Consider the following 21,571-nt stretch of genomic DNA (forward strand, 5'->3'; position numbering starts at 1 on the left):
CTCCTGAGGATACAAATAGAAAAATGGGACAATTGTGCTCTCAAGGCACTCCCATTCTAATGGGGGAGACAACCCATGGAAGGTTTCAATTACAAGCTAGTTAGAAAAGACCCATGATCCTTAGGGTGCAACAGCAAAGCCAATGGTCATGCCTTCTTTAATGTCATTTCTATTGATAAAATGATAATAGTTTCTGATGTTTAACCGTTTGATAGGACAAAGCCTTTGGTGGCAAAAACTTTGCTTTCTGGGTCTTCAGTAGCAGGGTCTGCAGCCCCTGTAGGAGCAGGATGTTATGTCCAGGATTTCCAGGATGCCATGAGAACTAAAATTGTCTAAACTACAATAAAAGAGAGTGAGGTAGAGCTCTGAGCCAATCGCATCTTATTAAAGGGTCCATGGGTCCTCGCTCATGAAGTGGACCTGAGATCTTCCCTACGATCTGAGATGCCCCCATCTTCCAGGGTCTGATACCCAAAGATGCAAAAGAGGCTTAGCAAAATACAGGACCCCATAGGGCGATAGACCTTGCTCTTGAGGGCCAAAAATGGCAGATTAGCATGGGAGGTTATAGGTTGGGTGAAGCATGGGGCATCTCCATGATTAAATGGTCATAAGATGGTCACCTGCTCGTGTTGGACAAGAAAGAATAGTCTGGAGGTACAAAAGTAAATTAGAGGACTTCCTGTGCAGTTGAGTCACCTCGGCCACACTGGGCTTGGTCACCATGACAAGGAAAACCAAAGGTGGAGGGCCTTTAGTCAGGTTCCTATGGTTAGGAAAGTGATCTTACAATCTTCAGCCCATAGTTCTGAGGTCTAATATACAGAATTTATAATCACTACCCCCACGGAATTATATCAAATTGATTGATACTGATTGAAATAGAGTAGGAGTCCAAATGAATTGCTTCTCACACTGCATCTCCACTTCTCAGGATGATGGTAGAGGGCACTGGGCTGGAAGCCTGGCTATTCCCAAGGCTCTTGTGTTCAGAGTCCTGGGCTTTCTCTATTAAGTGGATCAAAGTACCCAAGTGATTAGCAAGCTTTTAATTTTATACTTAACATAGCATGATTTTTTTTAGTATAGGAATTCTACCTACTCTGATGACAAAGTTTCAGAGAGCTTTCTGAGGCAATAAGAAAATGAGTGAGTTAGCCATGGTTCCAGATAGAAAGTGTCACAAGTGGGATATAAACTCAGGTCTTTCTCATCCAAAATCTGGCACTCTGACCATGATACTATACTGACTCTACTTTGCCCATAATACATTGTGTATAAAGGCCTGCCAAAAGACTAAATTAATCCCTGAATGGATTTCTCCATCCTCTGTCCTTATAGAGAAATCTGCCAGGGTCCCAAATAAATTAACTTCAAGGAGATGTATATAAGGACAGGCCTAGAAAGGGAAGGGATTAAAACCAAAAGGGGAAAGATAAGCCAAGAAAAGAAAAACAACATGGACAATTTAACAACAAAGCGAGAAAGTAAATTAAATTTGGGTCAGTCCTAAAAGCCAAGGGAAAACAAATGGAAATGAGGTAGAGAAAGGGATAACCTGAAAGTAGAGATTCACTTCTAACCCATTTTGAAACCAAGTAGCACAAACTGTGTCCTAGCAAAGTTTCTCAAATCCTATTCTCAGGGAGGTCCTTGAAGGTGACTGTCCTTACACACCTTGGCTGCAGGCTGGACTGATGAGGGTCATTGATACAATAATCCCCAGATTTGATCCTCACAGTCAGCATGAAATGCAGAAACTCATGTGGCCGTGTTCTTCTCCCCCTTGTCCTGTTTGCATGTCAAGAGTTGCAGAGTCAGGGGGGCACCCAGGTCACTCAGTGGATAGAGCACTGACCCTGGAGTCAGGAGGAGCTGAGTTCAAATATCAGTCTCAGACACTTGACATTTACTAGCTGTGTGACCCTGAGCAAGTCACTTGACTCCAATTTCCTCCCCTCCCCCTCAAAAAAAAAGTTGCAAAGTCAGCATAAGTTGGCTACCCAAGCAACTCATGATGTCATTTCCCAAATGAAACACCACAGCTAGCAGCAGTAGAGGGACCGAGCAGGGGTAATTCATCTGGATACAGTGGTGATGACCATTGCCTCATTCTGCATTATTAGCAAACTGGAGAGGCATCAGAGTTGACTACTGGGGTGATTCTAGGAAGGATAAAATAGTCATCTTTCTAGGGTGAGAGGAGTAACAAACATAAGCCCTTCCTGGAGAGGATAATTCATAATCAAATATAATCATCTGACAAGTCCTGTAGTACAGACAAATCCTATAGGAGGTCAGAGAAGATAGAGGTCAAGAAGGCCTGAAGCCATCACACTCAATCATGGGCAATAGGAATTTCTCATTTCCCAACGTCCCATCTATGATCTGAGCCACCATCTTACGGTATCTCCAGGAACTGATAGGGCAAGGAGCTGGATTTGATATTATCATCATAAGTTAAAACATTGGTGAACTAAATGAAAATAAAATGGAGGTCTACGCTTGGGATATTGGCATTATGATTGTACCATCAGTGATTAAGAGTGAGTTTTTAAAAAAATAATCATTGATTGGCTTCCTCCGTTTGGCAGGTTGAAATTGTAATGTCCCTGCTTGGGATGTTTTGTCCACCACTGTTTGAAACCATCGCTGCCTTGGAGAATTATCACCCTCGAATTGGGCTGAAGTGGCAGCTGGGACGCATCTTTGCTCTATTTCTCGGCAATCTCTACACATTCCTGTTGGCATTAATGGATGACGTCCATCTGAAGGTAAAAGGCACAAATTCTGCCAACGGCATGTCCCAAGAATATCGGACATTTGGTCATTTTTATTCTTATAATCAATGTGAACTATAGTTTCAATTTATAGTCTGATGGTGATAATAATTTACATTATTATCTCAGTATATCAACTCAGTTGAATGACGGTATGCATGATGTCCAGGTAGCTAGCCTTTGAATCAAGAAGACCTGAGTTCAAATGCCACCTCTGATACACACCACCTCTGTGAGATGGGACAAGTTGCTTAAACCCTCAGGATATTGGGCAACTGTAAGGTCTGAAACTCCCCTGGCTGGGGAACCCCATTCCTCCCCCACCATTGTGGGGCGTTCTTTTTAATACCAAAGAAAGAGGCCAAGTATCTTCATAGTGATTATAGGTAGTAATTCAATAAATTTGGGTTACTTACATTTGGAGGAGTATGATGGATCCTTGCCAAGATATTAATCATCCTCAGTCTAGGGTGGTGACCAGTCAATGCGTTCCCATTCCTGACCCCCAAAATCCCTGTAGTAACTATAGAAAACAGACAAAGGAAGGAGGCATTGGAGAGTGCATCACCACAGATTGGTGAATATTTTTGCTTGTCTGCTTAGTAATGAGTTTGGGAGTTTATCCAATGTTATGCCCAAACATAAGGTTGTGTGTTGATCATTTCATAGTCACAATATTTTGTTTTGGTTTTCTTAGGTCATAGTATCTGAAGTTTCAATTCAGTGTCTAAGTTATGATTTAGTATCTAAATTATCATTTGTAAACAGGTCACCATGTCTGGACTTCCACATTTCACAGTTTTTATGGCTTTTATGACTTTTCTAAGTTTTTATGGCTCTTTACTTATTACTATATTTTAGGGCTTTTTCCCAGTTGGGACCCCACAGCAACTCTCTAAGACTATAAGTTGTCAAGTAGGTGCTAATATACCTTGATAGAGAGAATTTTCTCACTGGGAGGTCCTAAAACCCTTAAAACCACAAGTCCACCCCCTCAACCCACAAAAAATGTTCATTTTATAGAAGACATGACAACCCTAAGAGGTAAGAAATATGAGTGTTATCTCAGTTTTACAGATGAGGAAACTGAGGCTCAGAGATTTGCCCATGGTAAAGTAACTAATAAGTATCAGAGCCAAGACTTGGACCCTGCTCCAAGGACAGTGCTCTGTCCACTGCCTCCCAGAATGAGGTTGACACCATGGTACTGCATCGTCCAATACCTTCATCCTCAAAGTTTGTGACTGACAACGTCCCTGCTAGTAAAAACTGCTTGCATTCCCAGGTTCCAGTAGCCCTTTTAACATTCAAATTAAAAAGGCAGGTTTTGAAAATGGAGATCAATGAACATTTCTTCTCCTTTGCTCTATAGGGTGAATGGTTTTTTTTTTTTAAAGGCTGAAGCTCAGGAGACTCAAGTTCCTCTTCCAACTCAGACATCAATAAGCTAGATGACCTTGCCCAGCTGTTAATCTGTCTGCATCTGTAAAATTAGTATTTTCTCATCTGTAAATTAGGAGAATTAGATTTAGTGATCTCCGAGGTTCCTTCCTGTTCTAAAATCTTACACTTCTAGGAACTGTTAATATCTGAAACACTGAGTCACCTCTAGCTAGATAGTCCTGATGACTATGATTGGTCATTGTCATGTCTCCCAAGGATCAAGGGAGAGACATTATCCTTGCCAGCAACTGAGAGAAAGCTCTGGTTGTAAAGGCATTGAATAATTGCTTAATTTAAAACAACTGATAAAGCTTGGATCCTTCAAAGCCACCCTGGGGCAAAATGCCATATTGGGTCACTTATACCACCTACTTCTCCTCCCTAATTTCCCTGTGCCCACCCTTCACCATTTATCCATCTGCCCTCTTGTTGAACATTCTTTTGACCCTTTCCTAGCAATGGACCCCTTTGAACCTTGACATTGGAGGTTTGATTTTTCAGTATCACCTAATGAAGATTGGTCTAGGTCTCTTCTCTGGTTTGTGCCTACTGCCTCAGTTTCCATAACTACAAAATCAAGGTGGTAAAACTTTTTCCCTGGGCATCTTTCAGATGTTCTACTCATTTGAGTACTTTGAATCTTTTGATGGTAAATGCTCCAGAGGTAAAGGGACTGGACCCATTATTTCATCAGTAGAAGGAATTCCGGGGTGAAGACACTTCCTCTACCCTTGTAAGTCATCAGCTTATAGTCTCGGAGAGTTACCCAGAACACTAAGGGTTTAAGTGACTTGCCTAGGGTTACACAGCCAGTATGTGTCAAAGGAAAGACTTGAACCCAAATCTTTATCTACACTACACAATGCTTTTCCTTCATATTCTCCCTAACAAATCTTCAAATATTTGGGGAAAATAATTCTAGTCCTCCATTACTTTTTCTAAGAGGCCTTCTCTTTTCTGAGAGAAATAGTCACAGTTCACTTAACCTTTGCTCATAAATCCTAACTTTTCAGGAACTCACAAAGAACCCTATGTTGATTGATGAAAGGAGAGCCAAAGAAGAAAGGTCCCCTTTCCTCAAACCCTGGTATTGGAAAGGCAGGGCCAAGGGGTTGTGAAATTGTAGTGGGAGCATCCAGCTATTAAAATCATGCCATTACGTACGTAGTATCCTTTGCTACTCCCAGGTTCAGTGCAGCTATTTGGGGATAATCACTTATGTAAGTCATGCCCAGCTCAACTAATATATTATTCTATTGCTAGAGTTCACCAAGGACAACTAAGTGACAGAGCAGATAGAGGCCCAGGCCCGGTGGCACATTCAAAACTAGAATCCTGACCTCCTGACTCCTCACCCAGGGCCTTCTCTACAATACAAGTTACTTTGCTTGGATGGATTCACAATGCAGTTAAACTCAAGGCTGACTTTGTTGACCTTCCATTCTAGCTTGCTAATGAAGAAGCAATAAAGAACATCACCCATTGGACCCTGTTTAACTATTACAATGCCTCTATGTGGAATGAGAGTGTGACTCGGCCCCCACTTCATCCAGCAGATGTGCCCAGAGGTTCTTGCTGGGAGACAACAGTAGGCATCGTGAGTAATATGGTTTTCCCTTAAAGATAAGAGTTCCATCACTTTCTTCAGTCATTTCAGTGATATCTGACCCTTCATGATCCCATTTCGGAGTTTTCTTGGCAAAGATAATGGAGTGGTTTGCCATTTCCTTTTCCAGTTCATTTTACAGATGAGGAAACTGAGGCAAACAGGGTTTAGTGACTTGCCCAGAGTCACACAGCAAGTAGGTTTCTGAGGCCAGATTTGAACCCAGGTGTTCCTGACTCAGTACTATCTCCACTGCACCTCCCAGCTGCCTATGTTCTATCACCACCCAGGGTATTTTCATTTGTTTGTTTGCCACTTGGAAAATTTTCTAAACCACGGAAATGTCACACCTATTTTCTTCTGTGAATTCTAGTCCATGCCTAATCCCATTTTCTCGATTTTCTATGCCTTTTTTCCACATGCCTCCTATAATTAACAAATCCCACATAGGCAGACTCAGAACATAACTGACATTTGCTTAAAAAGAAGGAACCCCTCCTGGACCCAATCACACTGGCCATGGTGATTCACATTGGTGCAGGGTATTAAACTACCTAGATTGACGCTTCTTCCTGGTGTGTATGACACATGCTCCCTGGGAACAAAATTCAAGCTTGCACACTGTCTTTCTAGATGATTCATTTGGCTTTTTCCAGACCACTGAACGGCCTATGTAACTACTGTGCCATCTACTGTAAAAGTTTTGCCTTTCAGTGAGTTAGAGCACTAGTACAAACATCTGTCAAAGAGAATGCAAGGACCGTAGGATTAAAAAAATTGTATAATCTTTTGCTAGTTGGCTCAGCTTTAGTGGCAAAATTGTTTTGTTTGGGGGAGAAGATGCAGAAAGAAGAATGGTATTTGCATACTGTACTCAGACAAAGCCAAATGGTGTTCATCCAAGAGAGCCATCTGAGCTGACGTGGAAAATGGAGTGTGGCATTTTCCCAGTGATTCCCTTTATAGCATGAAAGCAGCAAGGAGGGGAGAGCACAGAATTATAATCCTAAAGCACAAAGATACCTTAGAGATCATCTTCTATCCAGAGTTCAGCTTCTATCCAGAAAAGTGAGGCCAAGACTGGCCCAAGTCACAGAGCAGAGCTGGGATTGTAGCTGAGGTCGCTGACTCCCACCCCAGACTCCTTCCCCTGTATAGTTCCTCCCTCAGTCAGCATCTAACCCAAAGCTAAACAGGACAAATACATTAGTTGAAATCTATTACTTTTTTAATTATAAAACTATAAATTATAAAATGATAAAATTTGTGTTCCCAAAAACACTGCACTAACAGCTTCAGAACACAAAGTGGGTGGTGGGGAGGAGAAAGAAAGGGAAGCTTTTTGGTGTTATAGCAACTGACCTCTCCTGCTCTGTCCTGGCTTCAAGCTAATTCATAGGCAAGTCTCCTATAATAATTCAATCCGTGATTTATTTTCTTTCTTCCTCTTGTTTATTTTCATCTGATCTATTGTAATAGCTCCTTAACCAGGTGCCACACTTGTTCCCCTTCCTCCCCCGCCCTTCCCATAGATCCTTTGCATTGTCAACAGAATAACCACAAGTCTGACAAACTCATTCCTCTGTTCAAAATTCTTCACAGTTTCTCTATTAGCTACAGGGTGAAATATAAACTCATAAGCCTGGCGTTCAAGGTCTTCTTCTTTCTGTCTGAACTCTACAATGCAATCCTTACTGCATCCTACCCCCTTCCACTCACTCTGCCTTCCAGTCAAACAGATACAGACATTTTGTAGATGCTGTCCCCATGCCAGAAGTGAATACCCTCCATATCCACTCCACTTTTGAAAATTTTTTCCTTCCTGCAAGGCTAAAGAGTCTGCCACCTATTCCATGAAGTCTTTCCTGAGCCACCATGAAGGATTTATCACTCCTTAACCATCTAATCTCATTCTGTTTTGACCTCTCCTGTTCACTCATCAGATAATAATTTTTAGTTATCTCCACCCTGGTATTATCCCTCCTACTAAATGAGGGTAGAGACTGTTTTCTTCAACAAGCATTTAACATTTATCAAGTGCCAATTATATGACAAGTACTGGGGACATAAAGACCAAACCAAAAAAATGAAAGCTTACATTGCCCTAGGGGAGATGACATGTACATCTGTGTAGATCAATATACATCCAATTGTGACAAACAGGGTGATTGTGTGAGGGACGACATTAGTAGCTGGTTAGGGGTGAAGGGCATGGGATTAGGAAAGATTTTACATAGAAGGTGGTACAGGAGCTGAGTTTTAAAGGAGATGAGCTTCTGAGAGATCGAGGTGAGGAGAGAGTGCATTCCAAGCATTCGAGATTATCAGTGCCAAGGCACTGAGGTGGGAAATGGGGTTTGTCATTTGGGCATTCCCAATGCCTAGCACAATCCATTGTATACACTAGGTCCTTTAGTGAATTCTTATTGAATTGACTGAAGCCCATGGCCTATTCTATATGGAGCTGTGGAGCCAACTGGGAAGAATTCCCCTGGACTTCTGTTATTACCAAAGCTCCCAGATGTGATGGCAATAAGCAACGTATAAAAACATCTGGAATAAGTGGACAGGTAGACCCTTGCAGACAGCTGTTACTGAGTCCATCCTTCTTCCAAAGATTTGTGGAGCCCTCCTGTTTTGAGCTTCTAATAACTAGACAGGGGATGGAGCTCTTCTCATTGTACCAAAGAAAACATCAAGAAGCAGGAAGCTATCACCATGATCTGATCCAAGATGCCAACAGAAGCCCTGACTCCTGAGGTTTCAGTCTGTTTTTGATTCCTACTATCTCTTAAATAGGGAGTGAGATTGTGGTGGTCTTTGCAAAATGAACCAGGAGGACCCATTTCAGGTCCAGGATAGAAGCACCTCTATTGCCCCCCCCAGAAATCAATGAGTAGAAGTCGGGAAGGGGTTACTGACAGGCTTGAGGAACAGTCAGGTGAAATCTACAGTGCTGACTGCCCTTTTCTTTGCTTCCCTTTTCAGGAATTTGTGAGGCTCACGGTGTCTGACATCCTGGTGACATTTATAACCATCCTGCTGGGAGACTTCCTCAGGGCTTGCTTTGTTAGATTCATGAACTACTGCTGGTGTTGGGACCTGGAGGCAGGATTTGTAGGTCATTGTTTTATAGGCTTTTGGTGCAAATGTTTTTAACTCCTTTATTTTATTTTTATATGTAGTTTATAGATTTTTTTAATGCCCAAGGACAGCCTATTTGCTATTTCAGAGAATGGAAGTGTCTAATCTGCACTTTCTGCCAGCCAGGAGATTTGCTCCGAGATGGAAAAACATAGCTTATTCCAATTTAATTTATACTATGACCTTCTAAAATGGTGGTCTTTGACGTAAGGAAAATTTAGTCGATACATTTAGGTGCTACTTGGATGGATGCCATGGATATGTGAGCATGGCAAGATTTATTAATGAGGCCAGAAGACCAGGAGAGTAAAGGAGAGAGAAAGAGGGCAAAGCAAAAATAGAATCAAAGGGAAAGAAGGAAGAAGAAGGAAAAATAATGTAAGAACGCTTTTTTTTTTTCATTTCAGGAAGTGATAGACAAATCAAATAATGTCATGACTTGGTCCATTTCTTTGGAATAAACCCCCAAAAAGGCCATTTCCTATTCAATTATTTCCTAATTAATTCAACAGGCATTAATGAAATGCCTACTCTCTGCAAAGCACTATACTAGGTGCTAGGGATACAAAAAGAAAAAGAAAACCAGTCCTTGTCCTATCCTATTCAGTTATATCAGATCAACGATATTAGCATTTTGGCAGTATTGCCTTTCTCATCTTAATGCTATAAATGGCGCGTTGACCAGTGGACTCAAACCCCAGTCCAACTGCATTAGGGTCCTAGTTCAGGTCCTAGGGTCCTGAACTTCCTAGTTCATCCATGAATGTCTACAATCAACATGAAAAAACCATTCTGCTTTGAGAGTCATCTATTGAAGTCCCAGTCCTCATACAGGTTCCCCAAGTAGGATCCAATGAACCAAAAAATCAAAAGTTCTTAGACCTGGAGAAGTCATAAGTCAGCTTTGTGCTTTCTCCTTCTCTCCTCTCTCCCCCTCCTTCAAGATATACCTTGAATAGAATGTCCTAATTATTGCACCAAACTTAGGTTTTCTCCTTGATAGGGAGAGATTGGCTTAAAGCTTATGAAATTGATGGTTTATGAACTTATGAAACTGATGACTTATGAACTTGGGGTTCTCTTCCATGGTTGAAGGGCCAAAGACCCCAAACTAGAGATTTAGCAGCCAAACAGTATTTGTCAAGCAACTAGCATCTCTGAAAATATAAATGTGCATTTTCCCCAACTCCCTAGTGTTCCCATTGTCTCCATGGAAAGTTACTTAAGCTTGCTTGGTGCTCCCTTGCAAATATAAACAATCCAATCCAATTCCAGTGTATTTAGTGCTTTTTGAAGGGCCTCACACCATAGGAGCCACTTTAGGTTGTCCTAAATCACAGCTATTCTATTCCACAGACATCTTTTTATGGAGAAACATAAAACATTTGTTTAGAACAGAAATGAATAGGAAAAAAATACAAAAAGTCATCCAATCCTACATTCCTTGTTAGCATGGTTCTTCCCCATCCCTCTCTCCCCCTGCCCCAACCATGCCCTTGAGTCTTGGTCCCATTAAAGATTTTTGTTGTTTAGTCATTTTCAGTCATGGCTGCTTCTTCATGACCCCATTTGGGTTTTTCTTGGCAAAGATACTGGAATGCTTTGCCGTTTCCTTTTCCAGCTCATTTTACAGATGAGAAAAAATGAGGCAAATAAAATTAAGTGACTTTCCTAGGAACTTAGGTCTTCCTGACCCCAGGCCTGGCACTGTATCTACTGTGCCACCTAGCTGCCATGCCCCTCCCCCCATTAAAGATATATAGATCCAAACACTGCTTGCCCATAGTCCCTCCATGGCCCAATAGCAAGTTAGGCAGAAATTTTTTCTCAAAAGAAATATAGTTGGAAGCTTTAGGGGGCAGAGACTGAGTCCAAATTCTCAATGGGGTAATGCCATTTCTTCCTAGCTAGGGTGTGTCACAGGCTCCATGCAGCATTATTACATACATGGAATACATCCAGGGTCGCAGAAGGTGAGGGATCACAGGGCTTGGACTGTTGCCTGGATCATCTTGGTGTTTTAGGCTTTATTCAAAATCAAAGACTTTACATAGTACTGGGTAAATGGGCAATCCAGCTGTGAGATGATTGCCACCTGGATTTCAGTTTTATTAATTGAGTCTCTAAATTTAATAGTTTGTACAATATCTTAGCAGAAATGTCTCTCTAGGTACCTGACCACTGCCAACAGCAACAAAAAACTACCAAAGGAGTGGGACCTTGAATGTTTTTTAGGCTTTATTCATGTATTTTATTTTAACATTATGAACCTTTTTACAGATTACTCCCACTCCATAAGAGGTCTTTTATAACAAAGTAAAATAATGTCATTTGAAAGCTCATGTAATATGTAGAACCCTCCCCCAACTCTCTTTTTTTTATTGTTTTTAAATAACAATTCTCTTTTCTCTTCCCTCTTACCCTCCCATCCCACTGGGGTGGGTGGGGCAGGGAGAGAGAGAAAGTAAAAACAAATTCTTTGTAACAAATACAGTCAAGAAAAAACAAATTCCCTCATTGTTTATATACAAAAATAGGAGATGTCTCATTCTGTATTCTAAATCTATCATCTCTCTGTTGGGAGGTACACAATATGTTTCTTCATCGGTCCTCTGGAATAGTGGGTGGTCCTTATATCGATCATAGTTCTTACAGCTTTCAAAGTCATTTATTTTATGTGTTGTTGTTATTGTAGAAATTGTTCTCTTGGTTCTGCTTACTTCACTTTGCATCAGTCCATAAGAGTCTTTCTATGTCTCTCTGAAATTATCTATTTCCTCATTTCTTAGAGCACATTCTATCACTCACATTCATATAGCACAATATATTCATCCATTCTTCAGTTGATGAGTATTCCTATAGCTTCCAGTTTTTTTTTTGCCACCACAAAAAGAGGTGCTATAAATATTTTTGTCCATATAGGACTTTTTTCTCTTTCATTGATCTCTTCTGGATATAGGCTTAGCAGTGGTATAGCTAGGTGAAAGGATAGGCACCATTTAGTAACTTTTTTGTGGATAGTTCCAGATTGTTTTCCCGAATGCTTGTGCCATTCTACCAAAAGTGCATCAATGTGGCTGTTTTCCCACAGCCCCTCCAACGTTTATTTTTTCCCTTTCTTTTCATCTTCGCCAATATGATAGGTATGAGGTAGAATCTCAGAATTACATTAATTTGCGTTTCTCTAATTAGTACCGTGTTTCACCCGGGGGGGGAACGGTGCATACAGAGGGTACTGTAATGTAGCGTGTAGCACAGGGGATCACCTTCACTACAGTAGCAATCTCAATAGGGCTTATTTTCGGGGGAGGGCTTATTTTAGAGGAATCTTACACAGTAAGGGGAGGGCTTATTTTTGGGATAGGTCTTATTATCGGGGAAACACGGGTAGTGAGTCAGTTATTTTTCCTCCCCACTTAGCTAAATAGCTATAGATAACCTAAGTTTCTTCCCTTGAGAATTGTTCATTCATATCCTTAGACTATTTATCAATTGGGAAATAGCTCTTATTCTTATGTATTTTAAGACATTCCTTATATATCTTGGAAATGAGACCTTTATCAGAGACCTTTACTTGAGGTAAGGAGAAAAAAGAAGAGATTTTTAAATTTTTATTTACCTCATTAGTTTATTTTTTATTCAATAATCAGTCAGGGCCATTATCTTTTTAACTTTAAAAGCAAGGAGAAGCCTACAAGAAAACTTTTTTCACACTCAGTTGTATGTGTGTGTGTGTGGTGGGGGGGGGAATCCTTCCTTAGTGTGTAGGTTTGTTTTTTAACCTTACTGCTGAAGTCTTTCAATTTCATTTCAGTCCCTCAAGGGATTTCTTCCTTCTGAGGCTTTCAGGGAATTGAGCAACTTTTCACCAAAAGCCTTTCACTTTCAGTCCTTGGGGATCAGAATCATATTTGCTGCTTGTCTAAGAGGATAGGTCATTTGGTAATTGGGTTGTTAAGTGGTGGAATATAGCTGCGTTTAACTGTTTCTTCGCTGGCCTCCACATCTTGTTCTGTTGCTGTTTAAAGAAATATCACATAATTCCTTAGTCAATGCCATTACATGCTCTGATTTCCTGGGGCTGGAGCTATGCATACAAATTGCAGGTGGGGATACTATGAATGTTGCATTTAAGACAAAGTGGATGAGTAAGAGCCAGAGTCGGGAGACCTGGGTTCCGGGCTTGTATACTTAACACCTACAAAAAATAACTGGCCACAGAACCTTGAACAAGTTACTTAACCCCGATTGCTTAGGGGCAGCCAGGTGGCACAGTGAGTAAGAGCGCTGGCCCCAGTGTTGGGAGACCTGGGATTGGTTCCAGCCTCCAATACTGGGCACCCACACAAAAATAACAATAACTGGCCGTGTAACCTTGAGCAAGTTACTTAACCCCGATTGCTTTAAAAAAAAAAAAAAAAGATAGAGTCAGCTGCAGAAGGTTTTTCTGGATCTTGTCACATTTCTGTTCACCCTACCGCTAAGAAGAACCTTTCCAGATCATCTACCAAAAGCAAAGACTTTTACTAAGACTTTTTCCCTCCACTCACCCCCCAAAAAGAGTAAGAAAAATACAACATGGAGAATCAGTTTCAGATCAAATTCTCTTTTTCTGTTCTGCTTTGTAGGCATACTTTTGAGTGTTTAATTTCTATTTTATTTTATTTTTCAGAAAAAAGTGCAAACCATATAGCACAACACAACAAACATATAGTACAGCTGGTATTGCAGTAAATAGAATACTAGACATTGAGTCAGGAAGATCTGAGTTCAAATCCTGCCTCAGACACTAGTTATTTGACCCTGAGCAAGTCATTTAACCTTTGTCCCCATTTCTTCATCTGCAAAATAGTGATGATAATAACACCCACCTCCCAGAGATAATATTTGTAAAGTATTTTGCAAACCCTTACAATGCTAGCTAGCTATGGACTGTTATTACATAAATACTATGCATGTAGCCTGTGCTAGGCAGTTGGTAAACATAAATTTTAGGTGAGACCTGCTTTTAAAATGTCTACCACACTTCAGATTAGAGACTTAAGAGCTATAAAAGAATTGATTAGATCAAAGCAGAGAACCTAGAATTCTTTTTTTTTTTTTTTGCTTTTTTTTGGAGGGGGGAAGGCTGGGCAATTGGAACTAAGTGACTTGCCCAAGGTCACACGGCTAGTGTTAAGTGTCTGAGGTCGGATTTGAACTCAGGTCCTCCTGACTCCAGTGCTGGTACTCTATTCACTTTGCCACCTAGCTGCCCCCCTAGAATTCTTTAAGGAAGGCTTTGGATTATGATCATTTCTTCCATCTATATTTTGGTTGAATTTTCCCCCTTATTAACTTAGCTGCTATCTCCACTCCTCCTCATTTATCCTTTCTTCAGCTTCTTGAGAAGTGCAGCCCTTAAAGATGCCCACACTTTTAACTCTTCCTTCCTCTTTGCTCCTAAATACTTTACAAAATACACAACGTGGTGAAAAAGTTCAAAGCAAAAATCTAAATCCAAGTTAACTCACTGCCCTCCCTAGTAGGGTTCACAGATGTTTTGGTACTTGTGGGAAAGAATTTTCAAATATTCTGTTTGTTTTTCAAAGGTCTTTTTTTCATATCTCACAACTTAATGAATGGAATTTACCTACTTATTTTATTTATTGGACTCACTCTTTGCTTGTTTTCTCCAAGGCATATTTACAAGGGTGGAAGAAATAAAGGCAGTCCCCTATCTTAGCTCCCTAGTAGATGACCAAACTAAATCAAATAAACTGAAAGGGAATATTTTAAAACTACAACCCATAGAATAAAGCAAATTCCATTTTCTTTTTTACAAGAGGAGACTAAGTCAAGATGCATATATGTGTCTCAGTCAAGATACATATATTAATTACTTACTGTATACCAGAAACAATGCAAAGTGCCTAAGATACAATGAAAGGTAAAACCAACAGCCTTTAACTTCAAAGATTTTACATTCCAACAGCCAGCATTGTTTAGCTTTAAGAACTTGTTTAAAACCTCTTAAAAATCCAAAGTAGCATCAAAGAAAGCCAGTCCCAGTGGGAAGATGGGTGAGGATGGCTACCAACTACAGTTGATCTTCAATACTAACAGTCTGTGGTTGGTATTGTAAATGTTACATGACCTCAGCTTGGACTGTAGCTAACCACTTTTGGACCTCATTTAATTACGCTTCCCCTCTTTCTCCTTTTTGGGCAGCCCTCATACTCAGAGTTCGACATTAGTGGAAATGTGCTGGGTTTGATCTTCAACCAAGGAATGATCTGGTGAGAAATTTCTTTAGTTTTTAGGGGGTACCTCCTTTGAGGAGTTAAAATATTTGAATTTTATTCCTGATTTAATCAGGAATAATAATTTCAATGTGAATGATGATTTTTAAAAAACCATTCATATAGCACTGTGTGATCACAGGCAAATCAATTCACCTCTATGGACTTCAGTTTCCTCAACTGTAAAATAATTGTAGGATTAGATAATCTAAAATACTTCTCAACTTTCACATTCAATTATTCTATGTTGCCTTCCCACTTGGTCTCATATTGCTCTCTGGACTTTCCCCATGTGGCTTAAGCAGGTGTCCATTTCCCCAAAGAAACTGGCCACACTGGTTGCTTTCTTGTGCTATATTCTTTAGCAAAATCCTCTTTCCTAAACAGAAAAGTTAGTATATGAGACTTTGACATGAGTTTTAGTGATTGGTCTTCTTTCTAAATGGTCTACTTAGAGGAAAGAATACAGAAGGGCATCAGTAGTTTCTTCCAGGTGCCCTTCTGAATTTTAGAAATTCTAATAGAGTACTATTAGTCATTAGCCTATGCCCTTCATTTAAAGGGCTCAAATAATTTTCTGAACATCAATTTCATTTTGTGTAGATAGAAATTCAGACAAGAGGTGGAGTGATTTGCCAGTGGTCAAACAGCTGGACAATAAAGAAGCTAAGACTAGATCTCAAGCCTCCTAAATCTCAGTCTACCATCTTCTCCCCTCTGCCATATTGCTTCTCTCACATGTTGGAGCTTTCATTATAAATAGCTTTGCAAATTGGAAAATAAGCTAAGTGGATCCCTCCAACTCCTCCCCTCATGGAGCCTCCCTCCCATTGCTATCAAAAGAACCCCTCTTCCCCACTCTTCCTATTCCCTTACATTTATGTTTGTTACTGTTTTGTTCTTTTTCAGGATGGGCTCCTTTTATGCGCCTGGGCTAGTTGGTATTAACGTGCTACGCTTACTGACCTCCATGTATTTTCAGTGCTGGGCAGTGATGAGCAGCAATGTTCCCCATGAACGGGTTTTCAAGGCCTCCAAATCAAATAATTTTTACATGGGCCTCTTGCTGCTGGTCCTGTTTCTCAGCCTCTTGCCAGTGGCTTATACCATCATGTCCCTACCACCTTCTTTTGACTGTGGACCATTCAGGTACAATGCATGCATAAGTACAAAAAAACAACAAACAACACAGCACTCTAATCTTGATTTTATATGATCAAATCCATAGCTTGGGTCCAGACTTGAGGAGCATTGGGCTCATGTCAGAACCCATAGGCTTGAGTCTCAGCTTGATTACTTAACTTCTGTTTGCCTCAGTTTCCTCATTTGAAATGGAATAATAATCAATGCCCTCAGCTAGTCATGAATACTTCTAATTACCACAAGGATTAAGAGGAAAAAAAAAGGAGGAAGAGTGATGAGTTTAATGTCAGAGGACCCAAGGTAAAATCCCAGCTTTGCTCCTTAGCTCCTTGTGTTACCTCTGGCAAGTCACTACTTCTCAGGGCCTGAGTTTATTTACAAAATGGGGTTAACTTCCCCCACTTCTGTTTGGAGGTGGTAACCTATGGGTATGGAATACTATATATAATGTTGGTGTTTTCCAACATGCTATTTCATTTTACCAATTTTTTTCTCCTTTTTTTCCCTTTGTACTTTGTTATGGGAATAGCTCCTTGGGAAGGGGAGAAAAACACCAGGAAAACTTAGCAATATAAAAATGAAAAATGTCACATAATCTTTTTATTTTTCTAATGAGATGACTTTTAAATTCACTTTTAGCTCTTAGTCCTATCAGATAATATTCATAAAGTGCTTAGCATGGTACTTTGCATACAGTAGGCATTTAATAAATGCTTGTTCCCTTCCCTTTTCCCTATAGAAGACAACTTCCATGGGGATGAATATGGAGACCTGGAAGGACACAGGGCTGACTTTATTACTTTGTAAACAAAGCAAACATTCATTAGGCACCTGCTATGTGCATGCCACAGTCCTAGGTGCTAGGAATACAAAGACAAAAATGAAAAATCTCAGTTCTCAGGAAGTTCCCATTCTACTCCCCACCCTACTCCCACCAGTGCTTAGGGAACCATAAAAGAGTTATCTATAGCATTCATGGTGAAAGGTTTTCTAAGGAAGGTAGGCTGGGGTAAGGATGATTTAGAAACTACTGGAAACTACCCAGAATTTACGCATCGGTCATTGTATTTGACATTCCAGTAAAGCCAACAGTAAACTGGACAAACTAGGAGAGGAGAGGGACGGCAAGACATGGTGTTGGCTAAATGCTTCTGGGTGCTCAGCTTGTCCTGTGACAAAGCTCCACAGATTCAAGCCCAGTCTACCTCTGCTCCCCCAAGAGCATTTCTTCTCATGTTTCTGCCTTGGCCCTGGCTGGCCTTAGCACGCTAATTGGATGCAGCAACACAACATCTTATCTGAGTCAGAGGAAGGCAACAAATCTGGACAAATTGGATCTTTGGTTGCGTGGTCCTGAGCTTTTGCTAATGAACAGAGCACTAGCTAGAAACCTTCTGAGGGCTTAAAGAAATGGCCTGTCATCGGCTTGTTAAATCCGATATTGTACTCCAGGGCATACTTATTGGCTTCTGTACATGAGACAGAATCAGGATTTCAAGAGTATATTTTGGATTCTGAACATTCATTTTTAATTTGATTATACTGTGTTGAGAGTGGAGAGAAGGGAGGCAGACACACAGTTTATAAATATATGTCTCACATTTTGTGCCTTTCTGACATGATATTACTAGTAAGAAAACACTATAGATTCTGCCCACTCAAATGCAGCCCAGGCTTCCTCTTTGGAGCTAATAAAGGAAATGGGAAAAGTGAACAGGGAAATGTACTACTGCCTCCATACTTTGTTTTAGACCATAAATTCAGCCTACCCTTTTCTATTTAACCATTTGCTGAAACCACAAACAAGGAGAAAAAACAACGAACTGATTGAGATTTCATTCTATTAGATTATAAGCTCCTTGTGAGAGGAGATTGTATAATTTTTTGGTATTTTTAGCCCCAGAACCTAGCCTGAAACAGTGCCTGAAACATAGTAGGTGTTTAATAAATGCTTGTTGATTGATTCATTTCCTTTCTATTTCCTGCCTACAGCTTTGTAGAAGTTCTAATGCTAGGTGATTGAAAGTTGGGGGTGGGGTGAGAGTAGGGGTGGGAGTAGAGAGGAAAGCCTACAAAAATCCTTAAACATGATAGCTTCTTTCTGAAAGGCAAAGGGGCTATCTAGGCCCCTGGATTGAAGACTGGCAAAGGAATCAGGAGGCCTCAGATCTATGCCAGTTTTGCTACTGAGCCTATAGAGTCAACTTGGACATATTCCTTGATTATTATAGGTTCTCCCCTCCGTATAATTGAGATAGCAGTGTTGATAAAGAACCTTTCTGAGAGGATATCTGCAGAAGTGTAGTTATAAAGCAAAATATAAAACAAGGAGACATATATTCAACTAAAAGGTATGCCATTGATGGAAAATGTCTAACACAATGACCAACCAGAAGGATTCCATATATATGGTGAGTTTTTTCAAGTGCTCCTATTCACATATTTAATTCCAGTTGCACTAATTCTATCAAACCCCAACATACTCCAAAGCCTTCTTAGTGAAATCCACAACAATACAAAAGATGTAGCCATCCACACTAGAAAAACAAAGTGGATGAAAAATGTATATAGCCCAGACAGGAAGCCCATCAAGTTAGTCTCTCAAAACACTTATTTTGGATAGACTTTGCAGATGAACAAATAAGAAGCAATAGAATATTGTAGTAAATCAGGCTGGATCACATTTTAGAAAGTGCTGTACTTAAAATGATCCTAAATATTCTGTTGTTGTAAAAGCCCATCTCTTTAATGCTACTATTCATCTCGTGGTGTTGTATATCTCTAGTCACACCACTTAATTAATCTCAGCCTCAATTTCCTCATCTGTAAAATATGGACAATAATAGCACCTACCTCACAATGAAATTATGAGGACCAAATGATATAACATATATAAAACACTTTGCAAACCTTAAAAAGCTTCATAAATCTTAGCTATTAACTATTATATTGAAATGTCCATATTTGTTCATGCAAATTCAAAATAAAATAATATTTTTTAAATAAACAAAAAGGAGAAGGTTTAAAGACATAAACTTATGGATACATATGACAGAGAAGGATACAAGTATATAAGAAAGTCAAGAGAAGAGCTAGCTAGAAAAGTCAAGTCAACAATCATTTATTAAGCACTTACTGTGTACCAGGCATTGTGCTAAGCACCATAGAAATACAGACAAAAAGAAAGGCAGTGCCAACCATTAAGTAGCTTACTTTCCATTCTAAAGGGAGAAGATAGTACATAAAGGGAGATCAAAAGCAGGAGCAGACAAAGATACCTACACTGAGGCAGGGAGGTAAAGTCTACCAAGTGAAGTGATCACTTGGCTTGGACCTTCCTCAAAATGGAGGTTTGGGGAGGAACTCACCAATGGCAGAATGGGGATACAAGGGGAGGAAAATGGCAAAATACATTATGGAAAAAAAGGAAGGAAAAACAGAAGAAATAAAGAGAATGTAGATGTATGATTATTGTGTTGTGGTATGTACAGAACATGAGTATGGGGAAGGAAAACAGAAAAGATAGATATAAACTAAAAATTCTGTTTGAAATTCTATTATAGGTATGGTTTGCACTAACACTCTTCCTTTGAAAAAATAGTCTATATCTCTGCCACATTAACAATGATCCTTGACTATTCTGTATTAACAGGAGTAATACAACTTTAAATAGCAGGAATGCAATTGCTATTTATATAAATCATAATGATGATAAAAAAAAATTGATGTGTGGCTGACCAATCCTCTCTTCCTTCTAGTGGAAAAAACAGAATGTATGATGTCATCCAGGAAACCATTGAGAATGATTTCCCAACCTTTGTCAGCAAGATCTTTGGTTATATAGCAAATCCAGGACTGATCATACCTGCCATTCTCCTCATGGCGTGAGTTGGATGTGGACCCTGTCTACTTGCATGCCATTGCCTTGTGATATTTCCTTTTCTCTGCAGCTTATATAACTATTATGATGTTCTTCTGGAAACATGGACTGCTTGCTGGTCTCATATTCTTGCTTCCCAAGATATTCTTTAGACAAATCAGTTTGCCTCTCAGCTCCAAACTTCACAAAAAGCCAAAAAGGCATTTGGCAATCCCCAAAGAATTTCTCATCAGAGAATAAGAAAGATATGAGGAAAGGAAGGTGAATTCAAAATAGTGGTGAAAGTTAACTCTTTTCTTGGTTGTCTATGGCAATTCCCCCAGTAAAGCTGGCCTATAATGGAGCCATGCACGGAAGGATGGATTTTCTTCATCTTTTTGTTCTTGGTCTGTACTTGGTCAATAGGATCCCACCAAATGGAAAAAATTAGGTCCTAATGAAATTATACGACCACATCTTGATCAACTACAGCAATTTTAAAAAACCAGAAGCTTTCCTGTGCCACATGGCACCTCTACCCCCTATTCCTCTCTAATTCACATGGATCCCCCCTGTATGCCAATTTCTTTGTGTATATTAATAAAATGCAAATAGATGCTAGCATCAATTTAAGTAAAACATGATTAAGACAGTTACAATGACACCAGAAAAAGTGTAAATAGCTTCTTACTTGAGGATAATTGATTATCCACACTAAGGTACCCTTTCTTGGTGTGAGTAATCAAGAGTCGCCTATATTAGATTAGGCCTCCAAGACCTTGAACTTTAAGTATTTATGCTTAGCTTTATTTGTTATTATTTGAAGAGGTCTTCCTTCTTTAAGATTTATTCTTGTTGTGACCCCACACTTACACATATGCTAGAGTAAACTCTCTCTGCCCTTTTACCATCCCAGAGATCCAAAGAACATGCTAATACAGTTCTTCATTTCTCTCAGTCTTCTCGCCACACTTCTGGTTATCCACAAACCTCCCTTTACTTTTCCAAGTCTTCAGTGGTTTTACTGAAGCTGGCTCACTGAAAGGCACAATGTTTCCATCCTCTTTAAAATTCACCTCCAGGATTTGCAGCAGAGAGCCTTTTAGAAAGCAGACAAGTCAGTACCAAGGACACAAGATACAAAAGTGAGGCCAGATTGCACATAGCCGTTCCTACAAGTCACAACCTTTCTTGCCCCATGATTCATTTTCCATTAATTAGGTTTCCATTTATGATCTATCTATCTATCTATCTATCTATCTATCTATCTATCTATCTATCTATCTATCTATCTATCTATCTATCTATCTAT

The 21,571-nt window shown here is 39.8% G+C and overlaps 1 protein-coding gene across 1 annotated transcript in view; it reads left to right on the plus strand.

Annotated features, from left to right (window-relative positions):
• Positions 1–2,597: 2,597 nt before the first annotated feature.
• Positions 2,598–21,571, plus strand: part of LOC138159818 (transmembrane channel-like protein 2) — a gene marked incomplete at its 5' end in the record, with an annotated part of 45,799 nt that continues 26,825 nt past the window's right edge. Inside the window, 6 exons of the mRNA XM_069086113.1 lie at positions 2,598–2,777; positions 5,674–5,823; positions 8,821–8,949; positions 15,187–15,254; positions 16,167–16,406; positions 20,159–20,284. Coding sequence (XP_068942214.1) covers positions 2,598–2,777; positions 5,674–5,823; positions 8,821–8,949; positions 15,187–15,254; positions 16,167–16,406; positions 20,159–20,284 — 893 coding nt within the window. The remainder of the gene's footprint in view (positions 2,778–5,673; positions 5,824–8,820; positions 8,950–15,186; positions 15,255–16,166; positions 16,407–20,158; positions 20,285–21,571) is intronic.

Source organism: Petaurus breviceps, unplaced genomic scaffold (assembly GCF_028583685.1).
Source record: "Petaurus breviceps papuanus isolate PSGF00001 unplaced genomic scaffold, PetGlider_PUasm1.0 178, whole genome shotgun sequence".
Lineage (NCBI taxonomy): Eukaryota > Metazoa > Chordata > Mammalia > Diprotodontia > Petauridae > Petaurus > Petaurus breviceps.